At 40.3% G+C, this 18,333-nt stretch overlaps 1 protein-coding gene across 2 annotated transcripts; it reads right to left on the reverse strand.

Moving 5' to 3' along the window:
* Positions 1-1,291: 1,291 nt before the first annotated feature.
* tmem248 (transmembrane protein 248) lies at positions 1,292-18,327 on the reverse strand. Of its 2 annotated transcripts, none has more exons than XM_085470990.1 (7): positions 17,947-18,327; positions 16,053-16,211; positions 15,050-15,338; positions 10,746-10,896; positions 9,545-9,728; positions 8,421-8,564; positions 1,292-6,154 (listed from the first exon to the last, which is right to left on the reverse strand). In XM_085470990.1, the coding sequence occupies exons 1-7, from the start codon at positions 17,947-17,949 to the stop codon at positions 6,134-6,136; spliced, it is 951 nt and encodes a 316-aa protein (XP_085327116.1). In that variant the 5' UTR covers positions 17,950-18,327; the 3' UTR covers positions 1,292-6,133. The 2 variants fall into 2 exon arrangements, with proteins under 2 accessions (XP_085327116.1, XP_085327115.1); XM_085470989.1 differs by having other exon boundaries at positions 8,383-8,564.
* Between the last annotated feature and the right edge of the window lie 6 nt (positions 18,328-18,333).

Raw genomic sequence — 18,333 nt, forward strand, 5'->3', positions numbered from 1 at the left:
GCAGGTCAAACAGACTGTGTCCAGGGTGAGAAGGGTCAGCTGAGATCCGAGCTGCACGCCCCAGTGTCCTGGAGGTGTACAGGTCCTGCAGAGATGGGAGTCTGCAGCCAATCACCTTCTCAGCAGAGCGCACAACACGCTGCAGTCTCTGTTTGTCCCTGATAGTGGCTCCAGCGTACCACACGGTGATGGAGGAGGTGAGGATGGACTCGATGATTGCAGTGTAGAATTGCATCATCGTCCGTGTTGGCAGGTTGAATTTCTTCAGCTGCCTCAGGAAGTACATCCTCTGCTGGGCTTTCTTAATGACGGAGGTGATGGTGGGCTCCCACTTCAGGTCCTGGGTGATGGTGGTACCCAGGAAGCGGAATGAGTCCACAGAGGTGATGGGGGTGGTTTTAACTGCATTAACTGAATTTGCAAGATTTACTTTATCATTATGGGATATTGTGTGTAGATTTCTGAAGTGAAAATGAATTGAATCCATTTTGGAATAAGGCTATAACATGACAAAATGTGGAAGCGAGAAGCACTGAATACTTTCTGTATGCACTGTTAACATAGGTGAATTGGTAATAAGTAAATGGAGTTTCCCTTAGGATGACACCAATACCAGTTCACATAGCACTTTCTAGTCACCAGAGAAGCCAAGAGAACATATATGATGACTAGGCACATCTATACTGGTACATCACAGAACAATACTTATATTACCTCCATGAGTAAAAGTCCTCTACATCCAACTGTGGCTTTGCATCTAAAACCTGCAGGACATCGGCACTCAAGGCCTGGAGTTGCCCATCCCTGCTTTACATGAATGAACCATTGAAACGAAATGATTGGCTGAACTTCAGCTCTGCTTTAAATATTCTTGGAGCCTCACCTTCTTCATGAGTTGTCCATTCAGGGGATTGCTTGGCAATTTGGGTCTCGAGGGCTAGTTTGGCATTTCTTCATCTCCAGCGGTCAGGCCCTACTTGGTAATTCTGCCTTGCTGCCATCTGCCCTTTAAGTCACACAGATAATGTGAAGAACTTGGAAAAACTGATGCCATGTACTTTATCGTAATGCTAAAGTGTCTTGATGCCATGGAAATACGTTAACATCACCAGTACAATCCTTATTTCATGCAGAGAGAGCTAGAGCTTACAGATCTTAATATTTCTCTGACCTCTTATTTTAGGTAGAGCCAAATTAGTTTATTTTCCCTGGGAGATCATTAATCTCCCTAATCTAAATTAATAAATGCTGTGGTGTTGGGGATAAAGGGAGAGTCAGAGACGAAGAGCGGTTGAACTTCAGAGACTGTTTATTTAAACTTGAATTCATTTACAGCAGTTCCACTGGGGAGGAAAAGGGTCTGAATGACATCCTAGCCACATTAAAACCTATGGTCCTATCTACTGTATGTACAGGGAGGAGGATGCAGCTCGACAGTGCAGAAGGCACAGAGTTGGCTTAATATTTGCCTGTAAGCGCTGCTAACATGACAAAAAGGATGACAGAGAGGAGCAAGGGCACCTTTTATTGGAGTCATGTTATAGCAAAAAACACAAAACACTGGTATGGTAGCTTGAAACTGCCAACAGCACAGATGAAACAAATTAAAATAAATGTAGGCGTCGTTTAGTTAAATGTGCTGATTTGTTTAAATGTTTTTGTCATTTTGTATTCTTTGAATTAATTTCACTTTTTTTGCTTTTCCTTTTATATTATTTGTATTTTTCATTTGCCACCTGTTTCATAATTTACTTTTTTATTTTCTTATTTTTAGTCATTTTTTGCTTTAATATACATCTGAAGGAGTCATACAGTGCGTGTTACTAGGTAAACTTTCTGCACAAACAGCTCCCTCCAATCAGGCGGCATATAGATGTGACAAAGGCGTGGAAACTGGTTGGCAAAGCCATGTCAACCGTCCAGTCGCTAGGGAACAATTTGCATTCCCTAACTGGTTGGCAAGTGGTTGCTGGCAACCAGGAGGTACAACTGATTGCAAACTCCACTGAAAAACTTTCAATTGCTTTAGTTGCCTTACCGCTGCAACCTGTTGTGGTTGGTAAGAAACCCAGTAGTAAGGTGGCAAGTTTGCATCTTCCCTCTAAGATATGGGCAACTGTGGCAATCTATTAGGGTGCAAAGCAATCGCAAGGTTTGTAATGCAGCACCGCATAAGTCTTTGCAACCAATTTCATCTCAAATTTCCTTGTTTTTTTCTCAGCAAACTGCATGACTAAGACCTTCTTTCACTGAGCTTTGTGTTTTTTTTGGCAGTTTCAGTCCTCCATACACAGCGACATGGTGCAACTTAAGGTGAATATGGCGCAACTGTTTTCACGTCATTAGTGATATAGTGGAGTAATTTGAAAACTACAACAGCAAGCATCTGCTCCTTTAAAATCCTTTAAATGTACACTTCACAATAGTTAAGATTTGCTTTAGTTTTTCCTGTGCGATTTACAATATGTGATAGATGAAGCAAAGACAATGTTAAGGCATTTTTTGCAGTCAGAGATGCAAATTTAACCCAAGGGAGGGGGGTGAAAATCGCAGAGAAAAGGATATGAAGCAGGTAAATGCAAGTGATACGTGTTAAGACAGCTTCATTCACAACTTCAAGTTCCTTTAAATCAATCCCGGCTACCCATCCATACCCAAACAGACCAATAAGAGCTTCCAAAAGAAGAAAACAAAAACAAACAAAAGCAGGTGGGAGCACAATAGATGGATGAGAGAACGCAACAGATCCATGCTCATCATCTGAACAATAGAATTAGGAAGACTTTTTCTAGCATCATTTTCTGTGTGTATGTTTGGGGGGTATCGTAACCATTACAACCAAAACCAGTCATTCACTGACATACACACGAAAAACGCAAATGTTAAGTACAGCGTTTCATACAACAACATGACGGGAAAACCTTACACTATGAAAACCAATCAAAACAAACAACACAATTCAAGTAAAGCCTCCCAAACTGGAAAAAAAAAAATTATATATTTATATAACATATTTTGAATCACTTGGAATTCTTGCATCTCAGATTTAGATTACGCTGCTTATAAAAACAGTACATTCAACAAGTACATCAATTATGGAGCAAAAATATAGCAGAGGTAAGTTAAATGTATCGGTAAATGCTATTGAAAAGGAAACAAAATACGTAATTACAAACAGGCAATCTTTACTTCTGTAGGAAGGTTTTTACTCAATTCTCTGGACACAGACCAATGCAACAAACCAGCAGACATACAGCACTGTCTTTTTGTTTTTGCAGATCTAATATGTGCTGCTCTCAGAGAGAAACGCAAACAAACAGCAACAGATTGAAAGTTTTGCAGGTGGAAGTCGGGGGAGGTGACTTGTTTTGTCTCTGAAACAGAATCCTTTTCAAAAATCAGACACTCGGAAACGAGATTTCAGAGAATTGCAGTCTGCAGCTACACTTCATCCAAAACTCACTCTCATACATTCACACACAAAATGAGTCTTTGCACAGTTTCATGTCATTCAAAATAATACAAATGTTAGTTTAATAATTAATATATAATAAATGGATAAATATGATAATGGTATTCTCACTGCTGCTCAGAAGTTTGCCCTTGTTTTTTGAAAGAAAAGTACATTCTTATTTGCTACAGTTCTTAATAGTGAAATGTTGCAATAGTCCCTCTGTTCTGATGGTATAATGTATTCTCAAATGAAAGTATGTTCTGGTAAAACGCAAATTGTTTGTTATACATTACATCCAAAAACCAGTATTATCATTAAAGAAGCAACACACTTGGCTAGTAGAGTGCTTTGGATGCCTCCTTAAAAAACAATTTTATTGTGAAACTCAGTGTTCCTGTTTTAAGAACAGGAAGACCATTGGTGTTTACTACTCCCTTCAGAGACCAGCAGCACCTCGCTCTTACAAAAACACATTTAATGAAACTGCCACTTCAGCGTTTCTCAAACTCTGATGCACTCAGTGGTGGACCAACTCCTCCTACTTCTTTCTCTTCTGCTTGGAGGCATTTTAAGTTGTCCTCTAGGGGGAGTAGTGCACACTGTCGTATGAAAGAGGTGTCAGCAACCTTCGTTAACCACTGGCTAACAGAGAAAAACGTGTATTCTTTTATTGGTTAGCAAATGATTGCCTGAGGCTGCCTGTCATTAGGTGAAACTGCACCAAGGTATACAGTGCAACACCAAAAACTACCTTGCTGGTTGCAAGCAGAGTCAAAGAATTGCCTGTAGTTTGCATGGAGAACAACAACATGTCTGTAAACACTTGCCAACTAACTGCCAAATGGTAGTGAAACCGAACAGTATGATGCAAACTGAAAATGGAAACAGTCCACCGTCAAACTAAAAGCTGCACCTTGTGAAATCTCCCTACTTCATGTAAGCTATAGCAGACCAAAGTGATCTGCCAGGTTCTGGTGCAGCACTCCCTTTGCGATCAATTTCACCGATCATCAGCCAGCAACCTCCTGAAACCACTTGCCAACCAGTCAGAGTACACATTTTTCAGTCACTATGACTCTGCGACTGATGCCTTACATATAATAGAAACGTCAAACTTTTACCATGATTAACTTGCATTTGTTAATATATGGAGTCCCAAGAGCACAGGAGTAATGGTTGCTGAAATTGGGCCTCTGAACACCTACATAGATGTATTAAAAATGACAAGTTATTAATAACCAAAGGATTCACTAAATGATTTACAGTATTTTTTATCATTTCACATTATATTAGATGAAAACTTTTCTTTAAAACAAACAAGGATGGTTATTGTAAACGTCTGAGCAGCAGAATTAATTATCATATTTATTTTTTACATGGAGGCCAATTAGTTTATTTACATGAAAAGAAATAATCACAGGAGATAATAACAAAATGTGCAAGACATCCAAAGGTGCACTATCTATGAAAACACTTTAACATGTGCAACTCATATAATTTATCATTTCAAAAAGGTGACGTAACTAAAGTGTCTGATATAAAGTAACTCAAGGGTCACCTGACATTTACAATAACAGGACAAAGAGCACAAGCTTTATTTCAAACCACAGGCTCATCATACCAGAACAAATAAAATGTGATATTTGGCTGTGGAAGAAAGGGGCGGAGAGTTAATGTGGGGAAAGGGACAAAAGTGATGACCCACGCCTATTTTCAAGCAAGCAAGTCCACCGTAGGTAAGGCAAGATCAAATGTTCTGTATCTCCTGGGTGCGACAGAGAGGACTGGATCAAACACCAAAACTGCTGCACAGTGACTGGCAGCAAATTAAATTCAAGAGGCAGGTGAGTGAAGAAGCAACTGACAGAGGAAAGCATAAGGCCAAAAAGGAAGAAGAAAAGAATATGTGACAAATTTCAACAACAAACAACAGGAAGTTCTGGTAATTCTTTAACTGCTAATCAAAAGCAGTTCGTAAAAGGAAGATGTGAAATTCTTAAATCACTTAAATGTCACTTAGATGTCTAAATGGACTTTAAAGAACCCGATTCTAACTAGAATTTTAATTAAACCATCAAATTTGGTGCAGAGAAAAGTACTACTTTATTCCATTCCTCGCTTAAGCTGCTATGGTGAGCGCACGCTGAGGATTTAATCATTATTTACCTGCTTTTCTGTTTCCTTAAACATGTTCCAGGTGATTAAACATCACGCTTTGTTATCAGGGCGACAAAACCACTTTGACCTTAAGATATCTAAACATTTACCACTTTGATAAAACACTTCTGTCTATCGTGCTTCATAAGGTGAGTCCCAATCGCCCCAGAAAAAAGAAGTAGCTCTTGGATGTGGCCTTCTGCTTCGTTTCTGTACTGCATGTTTGGACATGGCACTGGGGGGCTCAGGCAAAAATCAAAAGAAATAACAAAAAGGGAAAAAAACAAAACTAAAGAGTTCCTAGAAATATTTACACCACAGATACAGGCACTTGTATATCTTTGGTTGGAGAAACCCAACATTGCAAGAGTAATGCATTCACAGAGCTTTTGTGTCCCTTATTGTATTTCCAGGGTCCACTAGGCAACTGGTAAGTCGTGTTTTTGTTTTTTTAATTAATTTCTTCTCTTTCTTTAATTGTGTCCATGTTACAGGTAAGTCCTGCCATTCTCTGATGTCTTTTTAACCCTCTGACAACGCCACCTGCAATAAAAGAAACGGAATTCAGTTTCAGTAATTACAGAAATTTATGGTACCAAAATCTGGTGATGTAGCAAAGAGCGGTGAAAGTGTGACAGAGGAAGACAAGAGTCTTGTTTACTTGTCTGTTTACACACAGACGCATTTTGCAAGCATTTAACCCCCCACCCCCACCCCCAGCTGATCGATGCACTTCACTGATGTTTATTTGGGAAACACGACTGGACTTTATCAGCTATTGGTGACTGTTCCAATGCATCCCCTGTTGTTTTCTGCTGCAATATTTTGAGTGTTTTGTGCTATTTTATTTTGAAAATTTACATCTCAGCATCCTTAAGAAAGTGGTACACAGACAGTATCCAATTCTCATCATATCTGTCTCGGGATGCAACTATCCATGGGTTTTTTTTTCCCCAGTTCTGATATGATACAGATACTCTGGCTTCTTTATCTGTTGATACAGAGAACAGACATGATGCCAGAGTGAAATTAAGTTAACAAATCAAATTAGTAAGCTGGACTTCCTGCTACTCTGAGTATGAACCTTTCCTTTATGTATAAGGCAACATTAGGTTCCCCTTTCACATTGCTTTCCAAACAATAGAAGCTAAATTATCGCTAGCAAATACAATTGAGAAGATAATTTCACTTAACAGGAAGTCATTAGTAAAATAATGACAAAAGGATCACGACAAATAACATGAACTATTTCTGCTACTCAACTCTACTTTTTTGTTCTAGTCTCACTTCCACATGTGAAATAGAAGTGATGACATATAGGGGAACTTTAACAATATTAATAACAACAACAACAACAACAACAATGATAGAAAATGATTAAGATCCCATAAGTGCAGTAAAGTTTCCCAGCAATTGTTATAGCAAACATAAGCAGTGGGGAAAGTGAGCAAGAGAAGCAAACAGGACAAGCTCTGTGTTAAACCACTGGACCACCAAGGAAAAAAAAAAACAAAAAACTGCAAACATGGTGCTGCATTTGTGAAATCCTTCCAAACTGCTGTTTGTTTGCTGTTGTCTTCCCACCAGCAATGAAGGGAAAATAAACAGAGCAAGACTGAACTGAACAGCTTTGCCCGCAGGTCAGCACGCTGTCACAGATCAAGCTTTGTAAGTGCAAAACGAGACAGGTGCGCAATCAAAATATCAGGTCCCTATGTGTGAACACCAAATACAGCAGTGTGGAGAGGTAGCAGTGCATAGTTGATGTTAAGCACCAGTGTAATGGTCATCACTGGTTTAGACCCAAGCTGGGGCTACACCCCGTGCCTGTGTGGGGTTCCTCCAGCTTCCTCCCACAGTGCAAAGACATGGATCTCAAATTATCTGGTGAATCGTCAGTAGATGAGAGGTTGAACAGAACCTTGTATGCTGCTTGTATAGTTATGAATGTGTGGTTAAATGTGGCTTATAGTCTCTGTGATCTGAGTGTTCGACATTTATGTGCCTCACAAATTTAAGCTCCAACAATCTAACCTGGAGACGATGCTACATAAACACACATATTATTTTTCCTTGTGTTTGTTACGTTAGAGACATCAAAGAGTCCATCTGTTTGCTTGCTGGTGGTCTCCACTTCAGAACAAAACACACAGACCAATGAATATGCGGGAAACTGCCAGTTACTGGAGTGCCAGTTTGGGTGTAACCAAGGCAGAGTCATGCAGAGGTAAACACACCAAGAAGACAGACAAACTGCACTCTGTTTGTTTTGCTCCTCCCTTCAATATTTCAAACTAAGAGTCCCAACATGAGCTCTTAGATAAAGAAATCTGCAGCTGTTGCCCCACCTTCCTTATCCAAGCAAACAAAAATAACAGCTATGTTAAAATACACTCTCTCTCAACTGGTGTGAACTCGCTATGTGTATGGGGAAAACGAACTGTGCTACATGCAACAAACAATAAGATCAAGGAGGATGAACTCCCTTCACCTCTGTAAGCGAGATGCAACTACTTCATATACCAGGCACAGTCAAGGATCATTACCATAATGTTCACCCAGACTTTTACACCAAATCTTACAGCATTCGGACATCTTTATTATGCTCTCAAGGGAAGCTTAAATATTCTTTCATTTGGTTTGGAGTTTGTAAGGAGTTCATGTGCCAAAACAAACAAACAAAAAGCAGAGATAGCAGGAAATCAGCAGAGTCATTGATTGGAGCGAGTCTTTGACCGATCACTGGTCAGTTGATACTTGACTGAAACTACCTGTTGAAGTCATATAGCACTGCTGGTGTCTGTTGTACCTTCTCAGGACAGAAGTCAGGGTTGGTTTGTCGCACTTTGCCAGGCCGCCCCTTTATGACTGCATAGCAGAACATAGTGATGACCATGACAAACAGGAAGTAGCTAGTGTGCATCAGGTGAAGGTTGATGAGGGAACGGTCGTCCTAGTAAGACAAGCGTTAAAAGACACAGTTTAATGTCACAGAGTAACTTCGGGTTTTATTTCAAGCAGAAGGCTACAAGCTTGATTTCTTTATTGCTCACTGCACAAGTTACCTGTAGTTTTTGGTGAAGGTGGTACACTAAAAAAAATAGTTACTGCATGCATGTGTGTTTTCTCATAACAGCTGCAGCTCCATGTTAAACAGATCAGCCATTTCTCATTAGAAGAGGTCTTAACATGTCTGCAGTTTTCAGGTGTATTCTTCAGCTGCTGCTCATACTTACTGTGGTGCCTGCGTCAATACCTCAGACAACAGTATACGATTTTCCTCTGAACTTCACTTTGCGCCTCCTCCTCAAAATGCATCATCAAAACTTCCTGTTCTTTAACCCCAACTTTCTTTGATTGGCTGCCCCTTATAAAAAGTTTTGAACCGTCGGGGGGGACTAATGTGCAAAAGACTGATGTGAGAGAGTGTTTATAGCAGTCTGAGGCCTGAGCTTTTGGTTCACATGGATTACTCACACGTACGATAACCTGATTAATCTGAAACTCTGGCGGTATGTAACGTGAGCCTATAACATTGTACCAGTACATATATTGGGGAAAAGCATATTAGGTCCACTCTAATGATAATTTAATTCCAGCCTTGCTGGTACATTTGCAGCTCAAATGCAGCTCACTGTTCCTGGAACAACCTACGCCCATCAGTACAGATCTAAATGCCTTTCAGAATAAACTACAGGTTTAGGAACATTTACCTCTAAATGATCTCTCTGTGTTACAATGGGTTAAAAAAATACTATCAACAAAGTATACCATTCTTATTCTCAGTCATCCTACTTGTTTAAATCATGGGGAAATTACACTAAAAGGATGCATATCACAGAAACTTTGTTTTTTACCTTTACGTATTTAAATGAAATGAGACATAAAGAACTACTGTTGAAATTCAAAAACTGAGGAGCTGTGGTGACTCACATCTGGAACAATCACGGTAAGTTTTGGGTTGAGTGCGTGGTACACTTTGCCAATGGCTCCTTTGTAACACCAGAAGGGGTTGTAGTCCTGACTGTACTTGGTATCTGAGTCGCGGACCGTGGTGAACACCTTGTACCAAGATGTGGCATTGGTGTACGTCTCTGGCACGCAGTGTGGTGGCTGCCTGCAAACAAAAACACAGGGGCTTTTGTTAACTGGTGCAGTGGAATTGTTCACACCATATTATAGCAGAGAAACGTACAGATGTTGTTGCTGTTTATCTGCTCTGTATATTTTCTTATGTTTATTTGTGTCAAACAGCCTTATTATGAAAAATTGCTTATTTGGGTGACAACAGATTATCCATCAGGACAGGAAGGAAAACAAATGCAACACACAGATACCACAGCTGCTGACAGGGGGAAAAAAAAAAGCACAAGAGCAGACATATCAAGAGGTTTTGATCGATTTTAAATAATTATAGTAATAAATAAGTAAAGTAAAAATTGTGGATAACAATTTATAACTTTTTAATGTATAATTTCATATTATGCAGTTTACAACTGGGCCACCAGAGGGATCTAAAGCAGTATCCAAGGCAACTGATCCAATGAAACAATATGACTGTCTACAAATAATAATAAAAATACTGCTACTACACTGATAATTGGCATAGTTCAGTAAAAGATAACAAATGAAGCTTAATTTGTCTGATGGAGCCTCACTCACACTGCCTCTACACTTTAACAAGACCCACATTTCATCATATTTGCAACATGCAAGGTGATGCAATTTGCACCTTGACTACCTCTTGCTTATCTTGACAGATTCAATTAATCAAATTGAGCGGCATACGTCTGTTCCATGCATGGGCATGCACAAGCCCTGCAAAAATATTTGTGAGTTAATCATTTGCAAAATGTAACGCTGTAGTAACAAAGTACTTGCAAATCACTTTAACTGCAGAGCTACAAAAGGAAGCTGCACATTACTGCACATTTTGTGGTTTCTCAAATGGTTCAAAATAACAAACAACAACAACAACAAAAATGCATGTTTCTGTAAAACAAGGCAACGCAGACTTATTGCCTTTACTGAATGATAAACTCCTCAAAGCTGCATTTCATTTAGTCTGCATCAGAAAGCTCAAGACTAATTTAGTGCGCTTGTTCCCTTGAGTTATGGAGGCAGTCCAACTCACACTGTGACTGGGAAGATATTGCTGGCCGCTGTGATGGTCATGCAAGTGCTGAACACCACCTGCTCGCAGTGACCGTGCAGAACACAGTCGTCCGAGTTCCAGGATACGGGCAGAGTAAACGTGATGTTTATTTCTTCATGAGCTTCTCGGCCTACAGGCAAAACAAAGACAACGAGAGCAGCAGATTGTTTTAAACTTTTCACGACAAGATGTCACCAACTCATTTCTTTTACATTTTAATCACAATGTAATGTTTTTAAGGCAACCTCGTGTTGCATTTCCATGACCCCAAGATCAAGCTAAAAACCTCTGAGCTCTAAAGCGAATATCAGAGGTATGAACAGTCCAAACAGTATGAATGCAATTCCTGCAGCAGGAGGCTCATACCAAGCTACCCCCTGATAACTAATGACAGGCTGATTTTGTAGGCTTATGCAATATTTTTCAAACTGCAAAGGAGATTAGAGGATTATCAGTCAAACTGAGTGGACTCCTGGGTGTGATTTAGGACTGACGTGTTCATCCAGATGGAGGAGACAATAGAGAAAACAAAAGAAATTCTCACTAAGTCCAAAAACTGTTCTACTAGGCAACTCGTGCTTTATAAACTCTAGTTTAAACAGATGAGAAACTTTGATGTACAATGATAAAAATAAGCATTTATACTAAAAAAAAAAAAAAAAAAAAACCTGTCATAGAACTAATATGCAGCATTTGCATTTGATTTTTCTCTCCGAGTAATACATTTGTTGCCATTCAAATTCAAGATAATGCTGTTCCTGGCTAACAGCTCAGCCAATCACAACTCCGGCACAATAAAATAAAACACAAACTAGGGCCTCTTTATGAAATGTAATTTACAAAATAAGGCTGCAGTATATAATTTTAAACGAGAATTGAGGTAAGACAGTACAGTTCAGATGAGTATATTTTGATGTTATGTTACACAATCGCTTTCATTCAGAAAGTCATGCCAGCGTTTGGATCTCTGCCCTCAAGAAAGACTCAAGCAAACCCCACCCTCCACTTTCCAACAAGAAATAACAGCATAAAGTCTGAGAAAGTTACTCCAACCAGCTGTATGCGTGACAATAATAGTTCATCATTATCCATTAACATCGACAATAACAATAATTTTTGGTTTGCGTAAGCAGGAACTAAATCACTTTCTTTGAATAGAGAATTGCAGATGACTACTTGTTTTTTAAGGGTGAATTTGAATCTAAAATGACACGTTCAACACTACAGTCAATGACGCAAAGTGACTGAGGCAACAGGAACCTGCAACCAGAAACCTTAAAAGGAGAGAATGGGTCACTCCGAACAGACACAGCAAAACTTGAATCACCGTTATTTATTTTAAATGCAAAATTGATCTTACTGACAATTCAACAGACGTCTTTGACAATTTTCACCGCCATTCGTCTGTTTCACTCCAGACCTGGCAGGTACTCACACGCACACTGCTGCTTACCCAAATGCAAATTTGTGACAAAGTTCAGTGCTGAGTGTGATGTAGTTTGGATGAGCAGCTCTTATAATTTGGGTAAAAACTGTTATTTGTTGCCAATGTTTCACCTACACTGTCAGAAAACATGCACATACAGGTATGTTTGCTTGACTCTCTTTATGAGAATACTGATTAACATTAATGTATCCCCAGCCTCATACAGTTGGACATGTACAAAGTACATTTTCGGTTGTTTTATCATCATTTGTTTTGGTTTCCTGTGATAAAAGACTTAATTCACTCATATAATTAGAACAATCAAAATGCAAGGAAGCCACAATCTTCCCTTTTTCAACAAGCACAATCACAAACACACTCCCTCTTACACACTAATAACAGCCGTTTCCTGATAGCTGTCCTTGTTTAAAAGCACCGCGTTCTGACTGCATGTGACATTCTGTAAACTGTAGCCATTTCCAAATAACCAGGCTTACACTCTCTCCAAACAAGCGCTGCATTAAAGTAATATAAAAAATTCATTTGACTAAAAACTTTGCCTCTAAGTAATAGAAAAAATTTAAAAAAAATTGGACTTCATGTGGACATAGTAAATCCTGAACTTTGAAAGTTGGCAACATTAAGCAGAGTCTGTTAGCCAGAAATCTGCCAAGTGTAATGTTTCACACATTTTTTTAACATGCCTTCCTAATTCCAACATGCAGCACCTCAGAAGTGAAGCAGCAAGAAAACACACATGGTCTTTCAGTGTGTATGAGCACTTTAGACAAAAGGAAAAGTTTGCTTCTTTTTTTTTGCCTGTCCCATTTGGTTCTTTAGCCGTCAGAATTGATGTCTGAAGACCAACAAGGATACCCAATGGATTTACTTTGCCAAATGGATCATCAAGACCTTGCCGTATTGGTCCATTTGATCAACCTTTGTTGTTATTATTTATTTTATTTTATTTTCAGTTGTTACAGACGGGACAGACCTGACTGAGGGATAGGAAAGGGAGAAAGAAAGATGAAGGAAAAGAAAAACAGAAGGGGAGAGGGACAGTGAGAAAGGGCACTTAAACAGAGAAAGAAGAGAAAACAAATCTCCTGGATCACCTGTTGAGAGAAAAAGAAGAGAAAACAAGCAAAAAAACAGAGCAACTTACTAAACACAACACCATCACGTTAATCTAGCTAAGTGTAAACAGCAGTAAACACTAAATATTGAATGCTGTTGTGCAGCATTCCAACTACACCTTTATTGGCTGCTTGGAAACAGCAGCCAATAAAGGTGTAGTTTATGTCTATGAAGAGTGAACACCCGTGTGCACACCTGTGTGGATCAGCGCGCTTGTATTCAAAAGGTTTCCCCATGCAATGGTCTGCTAGAGGATGTAGAGAGCCATAGCCCTGTCCCCCAGGGCATGAAGCAGGCATGGAGGAGATCCAGGCTCCAGACATCCAGAGGCCCCAGAGTGCGAGAGCCCAAGGAGGACCACCGGAGGGGCATCCGTGCCACCCTCCTGGGAAGAGCTGAGGAGAGCCCCAGATGAGGGGTCACCCAGTAGCCACAGAACAGAAGCCAGAGGGGGCTGCAGTGGCGTGCCCGCCGGCTCTGCCGGCAGCCAGCTGTGCCAGAGTGAACCGAGCCGCAGGCCCAGAGGCCGGAGTCCCGAGGGCCCCCTTTGCCCCGGAAGAGGCCTGACCGAGCAACAGGCACCAGGCCAAATAGTCACTGGGAGTGAGCTGGTACATACCTGAGCGCCCAGCCCCGGACACCAAGAACCACCAACGCACCGACCCCTGAGGGCATCATCAGGAAAAGTTTGCTAACGCACACTCAGATAAGCCCGCAGACATATTTAGAAGCTTCACAGCATTTTAGGAATTCATGTTTCACTTGGTGGGCTCGCCGGGATCAGCTTAACGTTACACAACACCTCTGCTGTTTGCTCACCATGTTGAAGTAAAGTCACAGCACTGAGAGGTAAAGTAAAAAGCCCAACAGAAGATGCATCTGACATCAGAAAAAGGCAGCCACAACGCAAAAACTCTCCACACTATAGAGAACACAGGTTTCTCCCATGATAATTAAAGAAAACACCTGTTGCATAGCACGAGCAACGAGTGTAGAATTCATCCGAGTTTCCAAACTTGCCTTTCCATGAAAAGGTTCAGAGCAAATGCGGAATTCCTAATTTGTTAGATACAAAGATATCCTCTGCTAAGCAATGCCTGAAAGGCCTGATCACCACCTGTCACATCAAGACTCCTGCACCATTTTAAACAATCGAAACAAATGCTTTTTAATACCTGAAAATTAAGAAATAAGAGAAAATAACACTGATATAAGGTATTATATTTTTGCTGCTTGGTATACAGCTAACTGTAAAATCATCCCAACAGCACAGTATTTAAGGCTTGCCTTTACATGAAATTAAAGCGAATCGCTGAACTTTTGGATGCTGGCCAAACTAAACAAGGAAGTTGAAGATGTATAGTACACTTACAGCCGTTTGAGCCACAGCTGACTTAGCTGTATCCTATTGATTTTCGACAAAAGGGTCTGCTTTTTAACCAGTCTTAAAATACCTTGTACACATTTAATACCTCTTACAAATTTAGGGGAAATATAGAGGCAATTAAGAACTTGACCGATTTTGATTTCAAACCTTTAAACGACCCCTAAACACCAACATATTGTTGTGAAACATTGTTTTTAGGCTACTCTACATCTGTATGAGCTGGCGTGTATTAGGCGTACATCTACCACCTGCAGTGGCAAGTAACAATCTTTCTTCTTCCTTAATCGAAGCTACAAGAGCAATCAAACCTAGCAAAGAAATATGAGAACCTACCTGAGAGGCCTACTTGCTGCCCCAGCACCGTGGCATACAGGTGGGTGATATTGCGAGAATACCCTCCAAATGGACGCTGAGGGTCCAGCGTGAGGGTGATGGGGACTGAGATGTTAATGGGCCCCGAGTCCTCCAGCAGTAGGGGAACCTGAGTGCTGGAACGAGCCTGGCCGCTAGTCACCACCATGCTCTCCGGCGTGGTCGACTCGTTCAGGCCGTGCTTTATCGTTTCATTCTCTGACACACAAAAGTCCAGCTCATTGAAGCGCAACAGAAAGGTGTTCCAGTCCTGTGAAAACAGTGAATATGTTTTTAACTGCCAGACATGACAACAGAAATTCATGTACAATGTTGCTGTTACTGTATGTATTTGTAGACAATATTTAACCTATGTGCAATATTTAGTTTGGTTACAATGCATCCAATTATTTAACTAGAACAACCTTTTTCATTTGCATATGCCTCCTTTCAGATTTACATGCTGCACACTGTGCAGAGAATGTGTATATTATATCATAACTTGTTCCCTCTGCATGCCGAGAGCTAGGGCAGAGCTAGTTGCTTAGTGCAGGTTGTTTGATTGTCAGCTTTATCATCTAAAAGCTACCTGATCAAACTTCATAAATCCTGACTGAGAGATGGTGCATGACCAAAAGAAGAATCCATGAAATGTGCAGGTCCAAATCATTTTCTTTTGAACTGGGCTTGGCAGAGCACCATGTGCTCCAAATGCCCCTTAAATCTGACTCACATCAGAGCCAGGTGAAAAGGGGTCAGATACATATATATCCCACTTTATCCTACAAGAAAGCTGTTCTCAGCCTTACATCCTGTAGTGCAGTTGAAGCATGGTTTTAATAAAAGAAAAAAAAATGCACCCTTTAGTTATAAAGCAGGCAACAAAGGCCACCACCTGACATTCAGCATTAGCAGTGATCACACTTTACCGTTTTAGGACCACATAATTTCATCTACTTCAAAAAACTGCACGGGTGTGCCTTACCTCGGTTAACTCTGGAGACTTGATCTCTTTAATCTTGAAGAAATAACCGATGGTCAGGAAGGCGATGGCCACTGCACTTACACTGATCATAAAAATGACCAGAGGTGGACGGTTGTTGATGTAGCTTCTCAGGTTCTCTATAGGATTTAACAAGTACACCTGCACACAGACAAGCACAGATTAGCTAATATTTAAGTATGAGAGAGAGTGTGACTTGCTTTGCATCGAGGTTTGCACTAAGAGACAAACCCAACTTAAATGACTGATACAAGGCATATGAGCATACGTGTCACTCACGATGACAAAGTGATGCATTAAATGCTTTAAACACAGCATTAGCAGTGATCACAGTTTCAAATGAAGAAAAAAAAAAAAGACGTTTGCTTTAGAGTCCAGTTTAAGATTGTGCACAGACTAAACAGCAACAAATATGCTGGGCTCACACTTAAATCTACCTTTAAAAATTATGCTTCAGAGTTACTCTGCACCATACAATTACATTGTCTGAAATTTAAGCAAATGAGGCCATCTCTGGCAGACAGTTCGCCACCAGAGTCATAACTAGTGAAGCATTCTAGGCAAACCACATTTAGATGATCTGTCTTGTATTAAAACCAGATTCTTTGATCCCCATGATAGAACAGAGAAAACCCGACTCATAGTGGTCAAAACATTTATAATTCTTTATTCAATCATCTTCCGGAAGAGAGAGAGCCCTGCACAGCCCAACGGCAGTTGCAGGATCTCTAACATTAGAATCTAAGAATGTCTCACATATAGGTGTTATTTTGGTACTTTACACATCACACATAGGGAAGCATAGGGAAGTGAATACTTAAATTACCAGTTGTAATAAAGTAATGTGCTACATATTTCAACCAATTTCAAACACGCCAACTCTGCAATCACACTTAACTTATGGTTATGGTTTATTGTGTATTTTGTTGTACAACTGTGCATCATATAAATACTGCGTATCATCAGCATGAAATAACACTAAAAAAAATTATTCAGCATTGTATCTGGTTAAGACCCACTGATACAGTTCATCATATTCGGATAATAAACTAAGACGGAATTAATGTTGTTAAATGACACCGGAGTCAAATCAGACTGGTATACACAAATTGCCCACAGGTTCTTCGAAAACGGCACTTAACTGGTTCAGCAAGTTGCTTTGGCTGTGGAATTATTTAAACAGGACATTTAGCAGCAGAGCTACCTTTAAAAAAAAAAAAAAAAATCCTCTCACTCAATCAAATAAAACTTTGAAAATTGCACTGATGCTTTGGAACAGAGTGTATATATATATATATATATATATATATATATATATACACACACACACCCAGTCAGATGGAACTATGCAGGCAATATGCTCACGGCCTTTGACATGATGTTTACCACGATGAGGAACTAAGATAAACCGTTGGCTCAAATAATTACAGCACCTCTACATCGTTCAAGGATCCCGTGTGAGCTTTTTATGCATGTTTATTGAACTCATTGCCCTGTACCGAGTATGCAGTACAGTAAGCAAGGACATTTCCGCGTATTTGCTGGAGCCATGTGACTTTATCGTTCTCTAAAGTTGTCAAAACATCCAACTGTATACTGAAATATTTCAAAGAATTAATGCAAAATGTTGATGCAACAGAATTGGGAAGATAGTGTGAACATCTAATTCTACAATTAACGCCCTACCAGAAGAAACCGTCGATAATATGACAGAAAATCGTTTAAAACTGCAGACGTGCGTTAATTCAGCCCTGTGTTTAAACGACAGGCAGGTGACAAGCTCTCGGTAACATACTACGACTCGGGTCGCTAGCTACCTCGACAAAGTGACAAAGCTGGCTAAATTAGATGGAAAGCACGCACAAGCTGTCCTTACCATTTTTCCCGTGTGTTCCTCTGACGGATGCTAGCTGGAAGGTTCGTTTCGGTATCACAATAACAAGGCAGCTAGCTCTCTGCGAAGCTAGCCTGTGCTGCTAGCTTACTCGCTTTCCTGAAGCTAGTCCCTGCTGAATATCCCGCGGAACAGCAAAAATCGGTGTTCGCTTGAGACAGCCGGGCTTTCAGCACACCAAACACCGTGTGTACTGCTTCCCATTCTTTGCTCTATAGCTCACCGCTGCACTAATGAGAAGTATTTTTTCTCGTACAGCCTGGAACAACGTCAATGTCTCCGGGTCCTCCCTCTGCCGACATATCGTCCGCGCCCCCGCACTGCGTAGTAAAAACGTCGCACCGCACCGCCGCCGTCGCGTTATTTTCA

Source organism: Copadichromis virginalis, linkage group LG10 (assembly GCF_057382275.1).
Source record: "Copadichromis virginalis isolate Kocher_CV1m ecotype Utaka linkage group LG10, C_Virginalis_male_GT1.1, whole genome shotgun sequence".
Taxonomy (NCBI): domain Eukaryota; kingdom Metazoa; phylum Chordata; class Actinopteri; order Cichliformes; family Cichlidae; genus Copadichromis; species Copadichromis virginalis.

Coding starts and splice junctions, on each gene's coding strand:
- tmem248 (XM_085470989.1), bottom strand. Junction 15,339..16,052: donor AGTCTCCAGAGTTAACCGAG/GTAAGGCACACC, acceptor CTGTTTTCACAG/GACTGGAACACCTTTCTGTT. Junction 10,897..15,049: donor GCAGCAAGTAGGCCTCTCAG/GTAGGTTCTCAT, acceptor TTTTGCCTGTAG/GCCGAGAAGCTCATGAAGAA.